The 16487-nt window shown below is 47.9% G+C and overlaps 1 protein-coding gene across 4 annotated transcripts in view; it reads left to right on the top strand.

Moving 5' to 3' along the window:
* Window positions 1-16487, top strand: part of TMEM132C (transmembrane protein 132C) — a 165376-nt gene that overhangs the window by 113511 nt on the left and 35378 nt on the right. For all 4 annotated transcript variants that reach the window (XM_040080668.2, XM_040080667.2, XM_040080664.2 and 1 more), the window contains one exon: window positions 10214-10397. In XM_040080668.2, coding sequence (XP_039936602.1) covers window positions 10214-10397 — 184 coding nt within the window. The remainder of the gene's footprint in view (window positions 1-10213; window positions 10398-16487) is intronic.

Genomic DNA, 16487 nt, shown 5'->3' with positions numbered 1-16487 from the left:
AAATGCAACTGAGAGGTCCAGAGGAGCTTCTGATTTTGGCTTTGCATTTCCCCAGAGCCTTGGGAAGCTGGACTTCCATCAGTCCAGTGCTACCTGTGATCAGACACAGCCTTCAAAGCCAGCAAAGAGCAGGAGTGGTGACTAATACTGCTGAAGGTTTCAACAACAAAGGGAAAGCTTGCGTTCTTTAGAATCTTTTTTTGTTTGTTTGTTTTTTGGACAATGCCCCCTAAATGTCATTTGTATAATTACACAGAAACCTGTTTTGGCTCACCTAGTGCAAAAAGGCTTAGAAAGAAAGGCAAAAAAAAGGCAACAGTGATTGCTTGGAAAAAAAATCACAGCAGAGCTGGAAATCTTTGCTCTGGGCAGTGAGGCAAATGTGTAACTGTGCTGCATGGAGGGGTTCTGTGCTAGGCTCAGTTTATTACTTTCTGCAATAGAAATCTCGCTGTTGTTTAGAGGATTCTGATACCATGGAGCCTGTGCTTCCCCCTGGCACTCCTGCACTCTTCCTGGGGTCAGGTGGAGATGAAATTGTTTTCCTAGCAATGGAAAGTCACCTCTGTAAAGCACATTTCTGAAAAGCCCCCTCCAAGTCCACTGTGTTTTCTTGCTTTGCTTGGTTTAGCGCATTTGAAACTGAGGTTTCCCAGCAAATTAGACCTGGCAATTTTCTAATTGAGGTGCTGTAGGGGTGAGGCAGATCTGGACAGGAGCACAGATGTCAGAGTCATCACTCCAGAGCCGCTCTCCGAGTCTCTCTGCGAGTGCTTTGCCAGTCGAGGAGGCACTTGCTTTTCTCCCAGGCCATTTAACATTAGGATCATGTCTCCTTCATTTGTCTTGTTGAAATATCGAGGACACGTTGCTCTGTGTGTGGCTGACAGTCAGACAGGAGTGTCTGTGCCCTGCCCTCAGCTCTGAGCAGGAGCAAACGCTCACATACCCAGGGAAACCTCCCAAAGTAGCTGCAGTCCCCTACAAACTTACATGAACCTTTTGCTTAAAGGCAGATTTTCTGCTGTAGCAGATATCTTCTGCATTTTCCTGCCTTCTTGTTCTGTCAAACAGCAGGGTTGGGCACGAATGCCAAGGAACAAAGATCCAGGACTTCTCCTCATAAACAGAGCCCAGACCTGAAATCTCCATCCTGCTCCTGGCAGTGCCTCCATGCACAATACACAGTGACTTCTTTTTTAATCCACCCTAAAACACCACAACTTACTTTTCTCTTCAAAACAAAGTACTTTTCATTGTGAAAATTACAACTCGTTTGTGGAAAGCAGAACATTGAAAAAAGTAATTTTTTTTTTTTAATAGAAACTCTGCTTTTGATGCAACATTAGTGATGGAGTGGGGGAAAAGTCAGAGAATCTTAGAATGGTTTGGGTTGGAAAGGACCTTAAAGATCATCCAGTTCCAACCCCTCCCCGTGGGCAGGGACACCTTCCATTAGACCAAGTCCCATGCTGCCTGGCCTTGAATGATAAATCTGTAAAATGATCAATTTTTTACAGTACCCTCAATGCAGTAAGCGTAAGGAGAAAGAAAAATATAAATATCCAGAAGTGCGAGGGTGAACTTGCTAGTGAGATGCTGAATTAGGCAGAAATCCAAGCTTAGCTAGTCGGTGTAATCTCAGCTCTATCAGCCGTGACAGTATCCGTTTAAATGAATCCTTAAAAATGTTAATTGCACATCATAGGCACTTCAGCAATGACATTTCTGCCACTGAATGTCATGGGGACATTTTCTCTTTTATTATCCCTGAACAGGAGGAGTGAACTACCACCAAATAACTGCATCGTGAAATGTAATGGATCTACCTCCAGTATTTATGCTGGTTCCGCTTTCAATAAGCTGCTTTTTAAATTTACAATGAGCAAGAGCTTTGGATGGCATTAGGAAGGCAGCGTTGTTAAGCTTTGCTTTATGAACTGTAAAATAAAGGTTTGTCCATCAGACTTCCAGAACTGCAGCTATTGAAAGCCCCAGGGTCCGTGGTTTTTGTAAATTTGAATAAGAGCTGGTTTATAACTGCAGCCTGAAGTTGGTCACATTTTTGTCTGATTTCCCCAGGACATTCACTAGCACCAGCTCTCTCTCTCTCTTTTGTTTTAAGCATTCATAAGAAGGAAAAAAGACAGGGAAAGCAGACAGGGAATTGTAGAGTCATGGAATGGCCTGGAAGGGAGCTTAAACCCCATCTGTTCACTGACCTGGCTCCTCACCCAGCCATTCCCGTTTGCACGGGGTTCCACGAGCTCAGGATTTATCCCACTGTTTCTGCTCAGTGTTTTCCTTGCACTGGTTTGGGTTTGTGCTTCACTCGACTTGTGTTTGACTTCAGCACCGTGAGAGCAGCACACAGCATTAAAGAGAATTTACAGCAAAAGAGCAGGATTAAAAGACTCAGACAAACATACTCCAAATACTAATAAGGGGAATTACATGGCCTGAGACGGGAGATCCAGCCTGAGGTGGGGAGAGAGGAATACATCCATGCTGCACAGTGCTCCTTAGGGAAGCTTGGAAAAATATATTGACTTTCTGCAGAGAAAACTGCTTCTTCACCTTCCCCAGACTGGAATCCTCCAGTTTTGGGTTGAACACAGTATTATTCAATTCCCTGCAGCCCCCAGTCCGAGGGACTCCACACAAACTGGGTTTGCTGTGTGATGAAATTGCAGCTGCTGGGTTGATTTCTCAGAGGACACAGCTCATTTCAAGGTCTTTTTCTCTCTATTCAGCTGCCATCAAGCAGTTGTTGACCATTGCTTCTGGTCTGAAGCAGCCTTTGGAAAAGGAAACTTGGAAAGCTGCAGTCGTGTCCGCAGGGAATGCAGGGGGAGCCTGGGGCTGGCACCCACAAACCCAGCTCCTCCTTGCTCCATGGACTTAGTCCATGGCCAGCAAGTGTGAAAAACTACTTCAGTTCACTTAGTGTTACTTCCTTAGTGGTTTCACCACGATTTTCAACACTTAGATGCTGTTATTCTCCTTACTAAGCCATTAAATGTGTGCTTTGCCTCTGCAAAATGCAGATATTATATCAGCTTTACCTGCCTGCTGGATGGTTGGCTTGGTGTTTTTCCAGCAGGCAGGTTCTCTGCTGAGAAGGAACGGGGATCTTTATGCACAAATATTTCTGGAGTTTTAAACACAGCCAAAAAGCAGATACACTGGCAGAGCTGTAAAAAAACCCCAGCCCACTAAGAACTACAGGGGCTGGAATCTGGAGATACCTGACGTGTAAATGAGATGTGCATATCCCACGTCTGATTTGCACACACAGTTCCATCTAAATGTGATTTTTTTTTTATTTTTTAATTCTCGCCACCTGATTCATAATGCAGCTTCATCTTCAGTTTGTTTCAAAGCGGGTGCCTCGTGCTGTGACTCGCACAGGAGCACGGCAGTCAGCCGTGGGGCTGTGTCCCTCCTGCCAGGGGCCAGCATCACTGCCCTGACAGCACAGAAACCACCTGGCCATGGAACAGCAGCTGACACATCTTCACTGGGTTGAGGGTGGAGGCTGAGCCCACCCAGCTCACAAATGGATTTAGTAAGTGGATTTCCGCATCGTTTCCAGGGGTACTGTCTCTTCTGAGTGGAATGAAACACATGTGCAAGGTGTTTGTGGCCAGGAAATGTGTTATCTAGACTGCTTTGTCAAAGGTGATCGCCTGCCTCTGAAATTGTTTCACTGGCTGCTCCCGAACTGTTCAAGTCAGCAATTAAATGGGAATGGTAAAACCTCCTTGGGGGTATTTGGTCTCATCCTGCTGCATCGATCAAGCTGAAAGGGCCATAAAATCTGAGGCTGATGTTGAGATGATTGTGCCTCCCTTCCTCCACCTGAGAGCTCTGGGTTTGGAGTGAGTCTCTCTGAACAGACCTGCTCAGGGTCTCCTTTCCAGTGATGTCCCCTGGGAGCTTTTCCGTGCTTGCACATTTGCTGTCTCCAAAAGAGGAAAATGCTGCTTACTTACGGTGCTGCTGGAGAGGTTCCAGCACTGAATGAATACCAAGTAGAAAATGTCCTTCTCAGAGGCAGGAAGAGATGATGAATCACTGTGAAAGCCGATTTCTTGACCAATCTGCCGATGTTATTTTGTTATCTGAAATTGTAATGAAGACACGAGCAGCCTCATATCTCGAGCAAACAGAACGGGAAATGAAATGAAATTAAATGAAATGAAACGAGGGTGGGAGATGGAGGCAGCTCAGGACCTGTTTGCTCACAGCCTTTTTCTGGTGGCACCTCTCTGAGGCAGAGCCTTGCACACCTGGTTCCTTTGGGAACAGGGGAAAATCAATCTCATCTGCCCTGTGCCTGCTGATGGAGCACCAGAGAAGACTAACAAGCCTGCTGTCTTCACTGCAGCCTTTACTGGTGATTAGTGACTCTGAGGACCTGCTCAGCATGGAAGGAAGAAATTGGGGATTTATTGTGATCCCCAGTCAGGTCTCCCTCCTTCAGGGCCTGTCTCGTTCAGCTTTCTGCCTGTCCAAGAGAGGAGCATTTCTGCTTTTCTGTACTCTAATTAGCAACATGACTTTTGCTGTTTGTTCTCAGTGTAACACCACTGAGATCAGCATCTGCAGGCAAGGCTCGGACAGAGAATTCAGACCCTGAGTTGGGTTTTTTTTGTGAGACTGGAAGAAAAAGATTATTCTTCACCTTGTTCTCCTGGGGAATAAAGGCACAGAAACATCCCAGCCTGGGCTCTCTCCACCCTGTGCCAGGCAGGCAGAGCAGATTTCACCAGCTGAGGATTACCCTCCCAGGTGGCAGCTCTCAGCAGCTGAACCTGGCGGGGTCTTCAGGTGTTCCCCCGGCCCTGCTGGGATCCTGGGGCTCATGACAGCAGGACAAAGGTGCAGCACACAGGCACCAGAGGTTTTTAAAGCTCCACGATGCCTAATGCCTATTGATTTTATTTTAGCTGTAAGGATCTGTATCTTCATGCCTTGCCTGAGGTTGTTCAAGGATGCTGTGGAAGAGCTGGGAAGTGAAATGAGATTTCCTGTCCAGGTCCAAGTACCTTAATCAAAAAGTGATGTTTTATATCACAGTTTATGACAAGAAAGCCAAGAAACCTTATTAACTAATCTAACTCTGATCTGGACTGTACAAAGAAATCAAGTGCAGCATTATATCATCCTCCTGAAGATACACGTGTATATTATCTTATGGTGATCAAGAGTTTGCTCAGTATCATACCTTGGATATTTTCCTTTGGAGAACTTCATGATGCTTCTAATGTCGTGGATTTCCATGAAATTATGTCCTCCCTGTCTGTTAGTGTCAGAATAGATCATCCTTTTCCTTTTCCTCCGCTGGTTGCTATGGTTTAAAGGTTAATATTGCGAAATAAGATGTTTAAGAGGATTTTTTACTCCAGCAGTTACCATTGCTCTGTAATTGCTACATCCTTGCCCCAGTTTTTCAAGGAGATTAGCTTTGTACCAGCTTTTATGAAGGACTTGCTGAAAGAATCTTATTTTTAAGCGTTAGCACTCCACGTGAACAAGTGTTTCAGGTGGGCAGTGGTGGAGCAGCCAGATGTGGTGGGAGGGGGCTGGAACGCAGTGATTTTTAAGGTCCTTTCCCCCAAAACCATTCTATGATCTTTAAAGCCACCATCAGTCTCTCTTCCCACGCCAGTTTGTGACTCTGGGTGTTGCTAACTGTGCTCACATCGCCGTGGCTCCCGCCGGTGCCAGGGGGTGTTCCTCACAGACATCACCATCGCCAGCTGCCCTTGGGAGGAGGGCCAGGACAGCAGGAGGAGGAGAATTGCAGGAACACGGGCCCTGAACCCCATCCCAGCCTTTTCCAAGACGGGAAAGGTCTGGGGTCTCTCAGCTTGCTCAGTTTGAGCAGCAGCTCTCGATGGGTTTGTCTCTGCCCGTGGCAATCACGTGCTTCACTACGTTCATTTGAGCGAGGAGTGGGACGTGCGGCGTGCCTGGGGGATGGTGGGGTTTGTACTCTTCTCGTTTTTTATGTCATTTGGCGAGTGCTGATCTTGCATTAAGATGTCACTGTCAGACTGGGTAGCATTAGAGAATAAAGGAGTTGCTGAATTTCCAGCAGGTCGAAGTATTCTCAGATCCCAAGGCACTTGCAGTGCAAATCTGTTGGAATAAAGGATGGCTAAAAAATGTTTTTAATCTAGGCTTTTTAAAATTTCTCTTTTGAGAGTCACTGTAATAAATCGAAATTATTGATTTAGCCTGTAGCCGTCCTAAGATTCACTCATTTAAGAGTCGAAACTGCTCTATTACTTGGAGCAATAACCCTGCACTGTGAAATCTCTCATCAGAGACTGCTGGTCCACACCTGCAGATGGGCATTCAGCAAAGATTTCTGGCTGCTGAGGGCTCTGGCATCAGCTGAGTTCTCTGTGTGCTTTTCTTGGTCATTCTCTGCCTGCCTCCCCCCGCCCCTGGGAAACCTTTGCAGCACGGGCCCCATCACTAATCCTGGGCTCAGCTCAGCCCTGGCCAGGTTTAATATTGCTCCACCTTTTACCAGATCCCTGCAGAGAAGGAGAATCTATTTTGTGTCTGGTATTCCCCACATGGTGAGTCTGCCCGTGAGCTTTGGTGGGCTGCACACCCGTGGTGCCCGGTTGTAAATCCCCTACATTAAATACAGCTTTTGATAGAGACACTCCTGCGTATGAACAGAAGAAAAATCTGCTTCCAAGGGAAAGTATTTCTCAGGGCACTGAAGGTTTGAATGATCAGTAAGGAATGCTTAATATCATACTCAAAACTCTTCTAAAATCGAAGTCCTGGTGCAGTTAGCACTGGCTGATCTCCCAGGGCGGTGTGCTGCTCACTGCCCAGCTCACTTCTGTGGCATTTTCTCCCGATGTCACTTCTGTTTTGTCTTTTATGCATCTTTTATTATCTTTCCATTAGCAGAACATTTCCACTGCACCTTCTTTTTCTAAAACCCTGCTGCTCAGAGGCATTCAGGGGCTCTGCTGGCCCTTCTCGCGGGGCAGCGCGTTGCTGCCAGCCTGTGCCAGGAGTGAACTCGCCCATCCCCGGGCTGCAGGCTCAGCTGCGGTAACCAGCAGCGGCTCCTCTTCACTGCCCAGCCGCTCCAGCAGGGAGGAGCAGTGGGATCAGCTCCTGGCTGATGTCTCAGTGCTCACACCCACCCCTCCTCCCTGTGCTCTGCGCATCAGGAGGAGTCCTCGCTCCCCTGTGCTCGCACGTGCTCCAGCCTAGCCCTGAGTGATTAGCATTTTGATAAATTAAAATAAATCCACGGGGTGAACTGGCCCAGGGGAACTCTCAGTCCAATCAAATTAGACTCATATATCCACCCTGGAGCAATTCCTTAGAAGCTCTTCCTTGAGGAAGCTTCATTTGTAATCACTACGTGCTGTGTACTTTAGAAAAGTTTTATAATTACTTGCTGTTCCGGCTGCTGAGCACTTCTAAATGTTGGATATTAAGGAACTGCTGTTTCAGTCAGTGAACAAGCCCTGAACATTAAATGTGCTTCACGAGGAGCATTTTTTTCTCAGCCATTACACATCTCTGAAGGCATATTTTTTTTCAAGTGGATGCTTTCCCAGCTGTTGATCGTCTCTCTGTTTCTTCTGTGTGAAGAGAGAAGGAGGAAACTGATGATGGTGTGGCATTGCACAAAGGCTGCTTTGCTGTGGGGGGCGGTTGGGTGCATCACTCACAGATGCAGGCGCTGGAATAATGATGCAGGTCAGCCTGGAGGAGCACCGAGAGAAGCTTTGTCTTGCACAATGCGTGTTTTTTGGCGTTTCTGTTTCTCGTGTTTTACAGAAAAAACGTATTCTAGCATTGATCAGAGATGTGTAGATGAATTTTGGTACCATTTTTTGTAGCCCTCCACCCCTAAAGCAGCCTGTCTTGGTCATGGCCAGCACAGCTCGGTGAGGGATGACCCAGTGCTCGGGGAGAACTGGAAATCCCAGCTTGGCTGGTAAAAGGTGAGAACCACGACTTCTTTCACAGGACAGCTCATCAAAACTCCACCTCAGGTGCAGGGTGGTGTCAGGATGGTGTCAGGATGGTGTCAGGATGGTGTCAGGATGGTGTCAGGATGCTGGAGACCATTTCTAGAGCCAGGTGCTGTGTGCCAGTGAAAGCAGAATGGTGGGGCAGTGGTTAATAAAAGATTTGGTAAAACCCGGATCTGTTCCTTACCTGTGCCGGCCTTCCACGTGCCCCTGAGTGTGCCCCCAGCCCCTCCCCAGTCCTGGGACACTGGGAAAAGGGAGAGGAGGTTTAGGGGTCAGGGACTGGCTGGAAATGAGCTCTTCCCCACCTCCACATTCCCACCTGGAGCTCTCTGCAGTGCCAGCAGAGCTGTGGGGCTTCTGTTGGACAGATGCACATTTTCAGAGGATCTCTGGAGGAATGCATGCAAACTTTTTGATCTGGAGGACTCCCCTGGCGTTCACTAACTCTTAGAGCAGCTTTGGTGTGTGCAAGGATTTGTTCTCCACTTGGTGGAAGGGAGAGCACTGAGATAGTCAATCACATGGAGGAACTCTTTCTCTGCCAGTTGCCGAGGATCAGAACTGGGAGTGGTGCAAATAATGTCATTTCAGGAGCCATTAATCTGAGGCATAACGGTGCCTTCAGCAGCCAAATGAACGCTGCAGCTCAGGTGGTTCAGGTATCTTTGCACGTGATCATGTTTGCAAATAAATGACCGAGTTCCAGCCAGGGTATCCTCACCTGGAGGTGTCCCAGAAGTGTGTAAACCGCAGTTATTGCCGCTGCCTCGTATTTACAGGCTGTAAGATTTATTTAGTAGGAACTCTTCAGATGGCAATAGGCTGGGCTTGAGTTATGAATTGCTAAACCCATCCATCTATCACATTACTGCCCAAAATCGCTCTCTAAATGCAGGCAGGAGAAGTGCTCCAATGTCTCTCTTTTGACACAGCGAGGAAACAGCGAGGAAATAAATTCCAGGCATTAGGCAGCATTAAGACTTTTCAGAGGGAGCCATCCAAATGAAAACCCATAATCAAAATAATAATTATCAGGGGAACCATTTGCTTTCAAAGTAATCATGCCAAGTAAAGCACAGAATATGTCTTAAGTACCAAAAAATGGTGATTTCTGTTCAGAGGGAGAAAGAAAGTTTAGCACTCGAGAATCTAAGTGCTTTGTACATGATCAGTTCTTGATGGATTTTCTCAGAAATGGGCCTTCATGTATTGTATGTAAAAAAGAGGAAAAATTGAAGCTGTTATGTGATGGATGCAGGCGAAGGTGTGATGAGGCTGGGATTGGGTTACTGAGCTGGGAAGTTGCCTGTCATTCCCTTCATTTTCTAATCATTTCAGCAGAGGGTTAGATTGCAGTAATATTCAGTGGAATATTAACACTGTGGGAAGGAATTTGGAAAGTTCCAGAAAAGTTAATGGGTAATTTCTAATGAAAGGGATTTAAACTTTTTTTTTTTTTAAACTTCAACGAGCAGCTAGTCCAGCAAATTTCTTTCATATATTCATATTATTTCTGGTGTAGTTAAAGAAATTTAACGTGAGGGAAACATTTCCAGCATGTCTTTTCATATTTGCTTTTCGAATTTGCTTACTGAGTTTGTGGTACATTTTACCTGCCACAGCTTTTTCCTTTGTTGGGTCTCAGCTGCCTGAGACTTTAATTTCCAGAGACCACCTCTAAGGTTAGACTAACGCTGTCATTTTTTCATTTAACCATGTTAATATTTTTTATGTCTTCCCCCTTCATTGCTGAGGATTTCTGTGATTTTGGTGGTGGAGACCCTCCAGAAACCTTGGTTTTCTTTTTGACTGCAGTAATTCCGGTCTCCTCAGCCTTCCTGAGCTGCACTGGCCCTAACTTTGGCTGGTCAGAGTTCAGATCCAACTCAGAGCATGAAACAAGTTTGCAAAGTCATACAAAACATGGAATCAGTGTGTTTTGCCTTCCTCATCTACAGTAACCTGGATTCCATCCCTCCACAGTGCCCGTAGTAAGGGCTTTGGGTCGTTTAGAATGATTCCGCTCTGTGAGCTCTGAGGCAGTTGCAGGTTGGAAAAAGCCTTCCTCAGAGTGTGACATCTGCGTGTGAGCAGCTGAGCTCCCCTGGCTGCTCAGACTGACTTCTTCAGGCTCCTTCAGCCCCAGTAATGGCTCTTCCCTCTGCCTGTTCTGCTCTCCCCAGGAGCACCAGTCTGTTCCACGAGGTCGTGCAGCTGGACTTTGAGATCGCCAGCTTCAGCAGCCTGTCGGGCACGCAGCCCATCAGCTGGCAGGTGGAGTACCCCCGCCGGGGCTCCTCCGACCCTGCCCTGGCCGAGATCTTCATCTGCCAGAAGGACCTGGTGGGAATCGTGCCCCTGGCCATGGTAAGAGCCCCTCGCGGCGTGTGCCCGCCCTGCGTGGGCTGAGGAACCTCACAGGGCCTGGGCAGGGAGTGCTGCCCACAGGGCACTGCCCCTGGAGCCCTCCTTCACTGCCCTGGGCACATCACACAGCTGAACTGGGGATCCCTCACACAGCCTGGGCAGGGAGTGCTGCCCACGGGGCACTGCCCCTGGAGCTGTCCCTGGAGCACTCCTTCACTGCCCTGGGCACATCACACAGCTGAACCGGGGACCCAGCAGTGAGCCTACACACTGATGTACTCACTGAGCTACCTACACACTGCTCTACTCACTGAGCTACCTACACACTGATCTACTCACTGATCTACTCACTGAGCTACTCACTGAGCTACTCACTGAGCTACCTACACACTGATCTACTCACTGATCTACTCACTGAGCTACTCACTGAGCTACTCACTGAGCTACCTACACACTGATCTACTCACTGATGTACTCACTGATCTACCCACTGATGTACTCACTGAGCTACTCACTGGGCTACCTACACAGTGATGTACTCACTGATGTACTCACTGAGCTATTCAGTGAACTACACACTGGTTTACCACTGATCTGCTCAGTGATCTGCTCACTGAGCTACTCACTGACCTACACACTGTGCCACACGTACTCACTGAGCTACACACTGATCTACTCACTGATGTACTCACTGACCACAGAGGGAGGGATGCTCAGGGAAGGGATGATAAGGGAGGGGATGCTCACAGGGCAGGGATGCTCACAGGGAAGGGATGCTCACAGGGAAGGGATGCTCAGGGCAGGGATGCTCACAGGGAAGGGATGCTCACAGGGCAGGGATGCTCACAGGGAAGGGATGCTCAGGGCAGGGATGCTCACAGGGCAGGGATGCTCAGGGAAGGGATGCTCACAGGGAAGGGATGCTCACAGGGAAGGGATGCTCACAGGGCAGGGATGCTCACAGGGAGGGGATGCTCACAGGGAAGGGATGCTCACAGGGAAGGGATGCTCACAGGGAAGGGATGCTCACAGGGAAGGGATGCTCAGGGAAGGGATGCTCACAGGGAAGGGATGCTCACAGGGAAGGGATGCTCACAGGGAAGGGATGCTCAGGGAAGGGATGCTCAGGGCAGGGATGCTCACAGGGAAGGGATGCTCACAGGGAAGGGATGCTCACAGGGCAGGGATGCTCACAGGGAAGGGATGCTCACAGGGCAGGGATGCTCAGGGAAGGGATGCTCACAGGGCAGGAATGCTCACAGGGAAGGGATGCTCACAGGGAAGGGATGCTCAGGGAAGGGATGCTCACAGGGAAGGGATGCTCAGGGCAGGGCTGCTCAGGGAAGGGATGCTCACAGGGAAGGGATGCTCAGGGCAGGGATGCTCACAGGGAAGGGATGCTCACAGGGAGGGGATGCTCAGGGCAGGGATGCTCACAGGGAAGGGATGCTCACAGGGAAGGGATGCTCACAGGGAAGGGATGCTCAGGGCAGGGATGCTCACAGGGAAGGGATGCTCAGGGCAGGGATGCTCACAGGGAAGGGATGCTGCTTTTTCAACCCTCTCCCTCAGGGTTAAACCCTGAATTTCTTGGCTTTTCCCACAAAGCCCAGTAGATTTTCCTTCCTGTTTCTGATTGCCTTGAGCTTGCAAGCTGCAGAGCAACTCCAGGGCACCTCAAGGACCTTCTGCTGAAGGCCAGGTTGCTTGGTCCTTAGCAGGCTGAGGCTGATCCTTGTTCTTCTGCTTGATGACCTAATAGTGTAAGAACTTTTGGTTTAAAGTCAAAACCAGAAAGCAATAATAGCCTCAGTAATATATTTAAGAACCATGAAGTGCAGACTTTCCTGTGGATAAATGGTTTGGGTTGAAATCTCCTCTCTCTGCCCAGTGTTTTAGGAAAACAAGGGATTTCACTGGATTCTCCAGCATTTCGGGTGTGCTGTTGTTAGGCAGGCATTTTGTCTTCTGTTGGTCGGGATTTGGAAGAGGAGTTAGACACAGCTCTGTGCTTCTTGGGAGTTTTGCATCATCCTGGTGGCAAAATTCTGGCAGTCTTTTCTTTGAACAGTGTTCAGCAGATAATTAAATGGGTATTATTTCCTGGAAGTCCCAGTCTTCAATATATTCTTCCCCTTTGAAGAGTGAAAGTGCTGCTGATACCAAATGAGGTCATGCCCAGCAATTTCCTGATCCACAGGCTGTTAAGTCAGCAGAAAGCCTGCGCTGCATTCCAGATCTGAGGGGGAAATAATTGTCCTCATTACCTGCCAGCTTGAACAGGGAATATTTATTGGAGCATCTGTCCTCTAAGGACTGGAGAAGGAGCATGAAGAAGAAGCTTTGTGGTCACATTTGATTTTGAGATAGATGCCTTCCCCTACCAAACAACAGACACGTGTCTGCTGGCAGACTTTGTGTCTTCTTGCTCATTTCATGAAAGAATCCATCAGCTGCTTCTCTGAATTCCATATCTCAGGGGCTCGAGATTCTAATATCTCCTGTCAGGGTGTAATGCCTTGGTGCTTGCATACAGGGTTCTTAGAGACTTTTTGTCTATTCTGCATTAAAATTCATCTGCCTGCAAGGGTTCCTGTAGGAGCTGGAGGTCTAAAAGGATGAGTTTAGTGTTGTATAAATCACGTGAGGCAGGATCCTTTATTCCCAACAGATTGCCAGCAGGCATTGGGGGTTCAAACAGGGGGTTCAAAGAATGAAATCATTAAACCTTTCTCTTCACAAAGCTCTCTCGTGTTTATCTCATTGCTGTGCCTTGTGATAACGCTGAGCCAGAGCCCAAATACGCGGTGTTAACGGAGCGCACTTGGATAGCACCAGGGTACAGCTGGCTTTACCAGCAGGACGTTGGTAGATAAAGGGAATTTTCACTTTTCTCTTAGCTAACACCGTGTGTCCAGCCAGGGTGCTTCCTCTGTGCTGAGCTGATGCCCTGGCAGTTCCCCTGCCCAGGAACAAGAGTCCCCTGAAGGCAGGGAGGGCAATCCTGTCTCTGCTGAGGAGTCAGACCAGAGGCTTTATCTCCCCTGCCCAGCGGAGCAGCAGCACAGGATTGTGTGCAGAAATTAGATCTCAGTGCTCAGCAGCAAGTGGGCTTTGTAATCCTCTGGAGGGGAAAGGAGATTTTGTTGATTTAAGCGCGGAGCGTTCCAGGGTAAAACTACGAACGCCCACAGTCAAAGCTGTCACTGCGCATTTTTAAAAGTGACCAGGAAAAGGAGCTGCCCAAAGACACTGCAGTGTCCCAGGAGCTGGCCAGGTGTGTGCCACTGCTCTCAGGGACACCCTGCAAAGTCTGTCAGCAAACTTTTCCCTGGTGTGGGTGTGACACAAAGGCTGGCTCTGACTCACGGGCTGAGGCTCGTCCCATGTGAGCCATTCCAAACTCATGAAGCAAGAAAGATCATGCATATTTTATTGCCCTGTGCCCGATTACGTTACAGAAAGAGGAGTAAGGTGAAAACCAAGTAGTCTTCAAAAGATTAGTGCGAGTGTCGCTGTGGCGTTTGGGAAGAGATTAAAGAATTGACATTGTCAGCAAGAACTGAACCTGAAATTTTCAAAGAGCCTCGCAGGGCTTGCATCAGTGGAGCGAGCGGTAGGGTAGAGCTGCTGAGAAATCCATGGGAATTCCTCATGTAGTCAAAAAGAGAGGGTTTTAGCAGAATCCATATTCCATCTGCCTGAATAGTGTGTACAGGTAAGGAACAGCAGCACAGTGATGTGCTACAGGGAAATAACAGGAGTAAGAGATGTTAAAACCGCTGGACTGGCAGTAACTGGGATAATTTTTTGCCAGAACAAAATGATGTGTAAATTTGAGGAAAGCCTATTTTTTTTCCCAAGCTCAGAAGTTAATCAGTCTGAGTAATTTTGGAGGATGTGTCACCCTTCAAGGTAGTTGGAAAGGAAAAATGAGACAGAAATGTTTAGAAAAATATAGTTTTAACTGCTTTGTTGCTTTCTAACTCTCACATAACAGAATGTGAGCCAAGTACTGTGCACCAAACTGGATTCCAGTCAGACGTATCCTCTCCTTTTTGCTCAGTGCTGGGTTGTTCGTTGGGAAGTGCTTGGTTTGCGTGTTTCTTTACATCCTGAACTCAGAGTGTTGATGCTGCTGCAGAAGCAGGGGATGGATCTATTGCAGAGCTGTGACTCAGCCAAAACCACTTTTTGACAGTTTTATGTGTGCTTGTTAACTGGCTTTCCATTAAAACCGAGGTGATCAGAAACTTAGCTCCCAAAGCACTGTTGTTTTATATACACATTGATGTCTGCTGTTCCCTAAGGTAAGGATTTTTTAAGGTATTTCATTGTAATGAAGTCCCTGGAATACCATTTTAAAATAGGGATCTGAATAAATAGAGTTTTCATCCCTGCACAGTCTGGGAGTTCACACCATAAAGCTCTGTCAAGTTCAAGGTCACACAAGTGCAGAATTCTCACTCTGGTTCATCTTTCAGTCCTGAATGGAGTGGAGGCAACAAGCACTGAGGAGCTTTCCAGAAGGAAAAGTCCATTTCCTGATCTGCTTATCACAAACAAACAAATGAACACAAGGTCATCAGGCTTTTCAGCTGACAGGTGTTGTCTCGGGTAATCCAGTTACGAGTGGCATGAAATAAATACTGTGAGTTTGGGAAATTTATTCTGTGTAAAATCGAGCTGTTCTGTTAATAGTACTAACTGGGCCAGCTGGAATCACCCCTGCAGCCCTGAGCAGTCCCAGGTGAGGGGTTTTTAGAGCTCAGGGTTTGTGTGCAAGAGCAGAGTCACAATCTCCTGGTGTGCAGGGATGCAGAGATCCCTGCTGTGCGTCCCAGTGCAGGCTGCAGCGATCGCAGGAGGACAGCATTGCTTCCCTCACGTTTATGGGGACAGAACTGCACTAATTGTGCCACTGCTCTGTTCCTCTCGGCTGAACTCAGAGCCTCTGTAGCTGCCTGTGAATCGGCCGTGTCGCACAGTGCTGGGGCTGGCACTGCTCATTGATTCGCCTGATCTGGGAAAAATTGGCTTTTTCTGCTGCCTGCCCATCAGGAAACAAAAGCAAAGCGTGGACAAACTGTTGTTCATTGATCTCAGATTGGTCAGAAGATGCAGACAGCATAAAGACCCCAAAAGACTCCATTTAGCGGTGCCTTTTTAAGTCCCAGACGTCATTTCTCCAACCCTTGCACTTTTGCCTCCAGCTTCTGTTTTCCTTTTCTTTACTGCAGTCGCATTCAGTCCTAGGTTTTGCAGGAAGTGAGAATGGGTCAATAAGGCTGTCCCAGCTGGCTGGAATTAACATTTCAGTCGGATCAAGCTGTGTGTCATTTTCCATGAGGATGTATAATTTCCTCTTCCAGCATCCCCCATATCGACGCTGCTGTGGGATGGATTACTTCAGGATTTTTTAGCTGCTGAGGAGAGGTGGGGCCAGCTAACTTTCAGATTTTTGAAGATGTCTGAGAATGTTAATATGAGGCTTAATAGATGCTTCTTAGTCTAGGAGGCAAATCCTGCCAACCAAACAAAAAACTGCAGGACAGCAGGAATGTGCAGCGAGACAGGCAGCAAGTGAAATATTGGCTGCTTGGTGTGCTGATGCCAAAATGCTCCCCTGGAAGAGGAGCGCCAGAAACCTCTAGAAAATTCTGTGTGTGAGCCAGGCTGGTCTAAGTCAGGGTGTTTGGTCAAGGTTCAATGAAACTGAGCTCCCTGAAAGGGAAAGGAGGGACAGCAGAGCTGACAGAGGGACACAGGGCAGGCAGAGGATGCATTTGTGCCAGTTCATGGCACTGCCTTGTGTAACGTGTGAAATCTGGAGGTTGTGTTGTTCTCGTGGTGCATTTTGGGGGTTGTTTTAGGTGCTGGTTCAGCGTTGTGGTACTGCTCCATGGGAAGGAGACATCTTAAACGGCAGTGAGTATTTGAAGTGACAGCTGATTAGAATCCTGGTTGTTTAACATAACCACAGGGGCGATTCCACAGCTGCCCCACGTGCCAGCAGAGCCAGCAGAGGGTGGGCTGTGTCCCACGTGTGGGTGCCTGAGCAGGGCACTCCAGGCCGGGGGTTTTGATGCT

Source organism: Hirundo rustica, chromosome 17 (genome assembly GCF_015227805.2).
Source record: "Hirundo rustica isolate bHirRus1 chromosome 17, bHirRus1.pri.v3, whole genome shotgun sequence".
Classification (NCBI taxonomy): domain Eukaryota; kingdom Metazoa; phylum Chordata; class Aves; order Passeriformes; family Hirundinidae; genus Hirundo; species Hirundo rustica.
This window is presented reverse-complemented; position numbering and strand designations above follow the sequence as displayed.